The sequence below is a fragment of the Podarcis liolepis genome (assembly GCF_965112155.1).
Source record: "Podarcis liolepis genome assembly, chromosome: 2".
NCBI classification, from domain to species: Eukaryota; Metazoa; Chordata; class Lepidosauria; order Squamata; family Lacertidae; genus Podarcis; species Podarcis liolepis.
The window spans coordinates 2735189-2739608 of NC_139555.1; the positions used below are offsets into that span (position 1 = coordinate 2735189).

General features: G+C 44.7%; 1 protein-coding gene across 1 annotated transcript; it reads right to left on the reverse strand.

Moving 5' to 3' along the window:
- Positions 1–277: 277 nt before the first annotated feature.
- Positions 278–1340, reverse strand: LOC310701001 (dynactin subunit 6-like; the record flags this gene model as incomplete). The annotated part of the gene is made up of 2 exons (XM_083490962.1): positions 278–1018; positions 1336–1340. 2 exons carry the CDS (start codon positions 1338–1340, stop codon positions 466–468), a joined length of 558 nt encoding a protein of 185 aa, XP_083347088.1. The 3' UTR covers positions 278–465.
- Between the last annotated feature and the right edge of the window lie 3080 nt (positions 1341–4420).

Below are 4420 nucleotides of genomic sequence, written 5' to 3' on the forward strand. Positions count from 1 at the left end.
GAGAATATTGAGAAGCAAATCAGCTAGTAAGCCTGATCTTTATTAAAGCTGTTGCAACTGGGTGCTCCCCTCACACGCAGGAAAGGAGGAGGACCCCGAACCAAGGTATGTCCGCCCTTATATAGACATTTTAAATTGCCCGCCCTGGAGTCCAAGACTGCCCCCCAGAAACATCATACATACATCCCAGGGGGTGGACTAAAACAGAATCCTGAGTGTGTTGTGTATCTCCTGTCTGGCAAGTTACCTGATTGCATTATCTGGGTTTTGGCCACTCTTTTTTCTTTTTCAACATTTTAATAAATAATATTATGTTGCACAATGGAATGAATGAGCATGTAAGTTAAGTGAGTTAGTTAGTTCTTGTGGACACAAGAGTCCTGAAAGCTCTGCAGTTCTGGTAAGCATGCTGGGAGAAGGGTGTCTTCAGCTCTTCACAGGAGTAGAAGTTGGTTTCATGGCTTTTTAAAGACGGTGATAGTTTGGCAGGATTTCCATTAGGAAGTCCTGCTGCAATGTTTGTGGCTGAGGCCGCTCAGTCTGCACTCGCCAAAGACAGTCAGCTCCATAGATGACCATGTTTTCAGGGATGACGTCATAGGTGTTGACATTGCAGCAGGCTCCAATGATGCAGCCGCTCGTCAAAATCACCTTCCTACCCACAAATGCTTTGGACTCAGTTACATTGTTGTCACCTATTTTCATTGCCTGGGAATAACAGCCAACTTCAAAGACATTGCTGGTGCCAACATTGTTTGGCTCCAACCTCCTCTGTATCGGGGTAATGTTTTCAGGATAGTCATTTATGATCATTGCCTGTTCTTCTATGAGGTTACCTTCCCCAATTACTATTGATCCAGCTTCTGCAATGATCTGTTCTTTGGGGTGAATCACAGTCCTAGGCCCAATTGTCACATCACCCTTGATTTCACTCTCGACACAGACAGCAGCTCCAGGAGCAATCTTTACACTCTTCTGTGCCTTCTCCACCACCCTGTCCGCCCTCTCCTTTTGGCCACTCTTTTGTTATTATAACTACTTAATTCCTGAATCTAGGTCACAGTTCACAGGCTCACCCTATTCACACCTTAAATGTGCCCTTAAGGCAGGATTTGTGGGCACAGAGACAATGGGGAGGGTTTTTTTTCATTTCTTCCCTCCTTGCAGAGAAACATTTGGTCAGTTTGGGAGAGTCAAAATGGTTTCAGGAGTTCAAAATGTTTCAGATATGTGGTTTATGGATTTATGTACATGTTTGCCTTGTACATTTAATTTATATATTTGAGACCTTAAATTCTTATAACACTACACAGACAACACACAGGCAAGACCTACTGCATATTTCCGCCTGCCCTGAAAAGCGCTTCTTGAGAAAGCAGCTTTCTTCCAAAAATAAAAGCTTATCGCAGATTGATTCTGCACTACCGCCCCCCAGCACAGATGTAGGCACCTGTGGTAACTGGGTGTATCTGCACTGGTCCAATGATTTTGTGGGTGCGCAAGCGCCTTGTATCTAAGTAACAGCAATTGTATCGGCTTTCCAAAGCAAATGAATCCTAACTGAGATTCTGGTTCATAGATAAAGACGTCTGTTTGCAGCTTGCAGCTTCTTTCTCTTTGGTTTCCCAGGATGCCAGAGCAAGATTAGTTCTTCATGCTGTCTCTGAGTAGCTGCTCAGTGGAATGCCATCTACCACACCCTGAGCCCCCAAAGGAAATGGGGGGTGAGGTGTGAAAGTCAACATGCTGCAGCGCCAAGTGAAGCTGACCCCTAGTGACCACGTTTGGAATGACGTGTGTTTATTGCAACCGCCCAGAACCATTCTAGAGAGGACAGAGGGACTCTCAGCGATGGGAGGAGAAGACAGTTGGAGTAACAAAAACCAGAACCTTTGGCCTCAATTAAGGAGGGCTGGCGAGATGGAAAATGAAGCCCTCCACAGCCGAAGCGGATGTGAGGGGACGTTAAGCAGTGTGCGCAGCTGAAGAGAAAGAGGGTTTGCTGCTACTGTGTGCCTCCAAAGGAATTGCGTCAAAGCCTGGTGGGAAGTGGTCCATCTTCCAGAACGAGGGGGGAATTGCGCCTATGATGGGAAACTCACAAAATAGCTAAAATGCTGCCCTGTGGTTATGTGTGGGAGCCAGCTTCATTTAATGTAGGGGTATACATACAAGCTTTTGAGTTACCTGTCGTTCTTTATTAGTAAGCAGTGAGAGCAAGAGGCCAAGGGCCACATTAGTTGCAACTATGTTTAGTCACTTCAGTTACATAGATAGCAAGTTTAACACACACTCTCTTACATGGTATACAACAATAATAATAATAATAATAATAATAATAATAATAATAATAATAATTTTGCTATATGTTACAACTGAGCAGCTGCCCTCAGCCCACATACTGTAGCACCAAGATATTTAATGGTGCATGTCTGGTGATGAGATTGAAATGCAGGAAGCCTCTTCTGTTTTGTTTTTTGGAGTCCAAGGTAGGCATGGGGTGGGGTCGCTGAGCCCCCGCCTGAAGGAGGCAGCTGGTGTCCCGCTTGGCAGGTCAGAAATTGTGCTGACTAGTGTGTTCATGGTCGGACTCTGGTTCACCTCCCTGGGACAAACACCTTGCAGCAGGGTGATCAGGCACCTCACTTATCAATGAAACATGCATGCGTCTTGCAAAGAAAAGTGCCAGGGATGTTGATGGCTCAGTATCAATAAATAATAAGACAAATGAAATCACTTCTCCTAAATGTCAACAGACACACCCCAAGTGGGCTGCCAGAGCATTTTTCAGAGCTATGGAGGCCATTCCAGTAACAATCAGAGGCAGGGCAGAGACTTGGAGCCAGAATTCCCGGCTTTGGTATTAGTATCTGGAAAGGGAATGGGGAGGGTGTCGTTTCTGCCTGATTCAAAAGGTGGTGTGGGGTGTTTGTTTCTCTTGTTTCAGCAGCCCCCCTTTTGTGCTCTTCACTTTAAATTAACATTATTAACCACTGAAGGGGACTGCAGATTAATCTGTAGTTCCAAGGGGAGGGAGAGCAAGCTGCTGTCACTTCTTTTACCAGACAAGGGCTCTTTGCAGCAGTTGGAAATTCAACAGGTGAAGCACTCTTCTCCATGACAGGAAATGGAAAGAAGCAGAAGTCCTAGAAAAGGAAGAATGGATACAAAAACTTATGGAAGATGCAGAAATGGCGAAACGTGCCAGAAGAATAAGAAATCAAAATAACAAACTCTTTATAAGAGAATGGAAACAGATAAATTGTAAACACATAAAAACATGAGCAGGAGTATTGTAATAACCTGCAGTTTTATAAGAGTATATATTTACAGTAGATAATTAAACGAGTAAATTAAATGAATTTGGATATGCAGAAGATATGAAAAGAATTAAGGAACTACAGAAAGGGGGAAGGAAGTCAGATTTTGAAATGTTAAACAGATTGTAAAATTAATGAAATGTATAAATTTGAAAAGTATAAATAAAAAAGGGAAAAAGGAAAAGATTTTCTGTTGTATTTTGCCTACCACCCAGATACTATAGGATCCATGATAGGAAAATATGAGTAATGACCCCAATTGTTTAGATTTTCAGTAGAGAAAGGAGCGCTCTGTGTTTAGTTTTGAAAAAGTTTTCCTTAAAACCACACAGGGCAGCCTCGACGCAACCCTTGACCCTCCTAGGTCCAGAAGTGAGGAGATTGCCACGGGTCACTTCGTATTGGGCGAAAGAGTGTCGTGCTCACATGGGGGCATTTTCTTTATTATTATTTCTCATGGAGGACTAAAAAAAGAGAAGAAAACTTGGCAGAATGCTGCAGAAATGGATGGTTGCCCAGATCTCCGCAAACGGGGGACTGAGCTAGTGCTAGAAAAGTAAAGGTGAGAAAGTGGCCAACCCAGCAGGACAGGCTGCTCCTCTCAAGTTCTCCAAGCTCCAGCAGGCGAGGCTTTGTCTGCTTGTCCATCCTTTCCCAGTCAAGCCCCAGGGCGGGGTGTCAGCAGGCAGGATTCTGCATTTGACTCTGGCTAACTGAGATCATGGAAAATAATAACAGCAACACACCCACCCTTCCAAATGTTGCAAAATATTTGCTTAGGCAAAAGCCTCGGGGAACATTGTGAGGCTGCCTGGTGGCTATGAGAATCTATTCCCAGAGCCTGCAGATTGTGTGGCCCTAACACAGGTGCCATGGATCCCCACCCCTGACTCAGATGCAAAGCAGCATGGGAAAACATTGCTGCCTTCTGATGCCCTATCACCCCACATCCTGTCTTAGATCAGATCAGACTATTCAGGCACCTACCTCAGAATGGTCTGCACTGGCTGTGAATGTCTCTGCAGGGTTTGAGGCAAGGGACATTCCCAGCCCTGCCAGGAGACGGCAGGGACCGAACCTGAGAGCTTCTGCATGCGAAG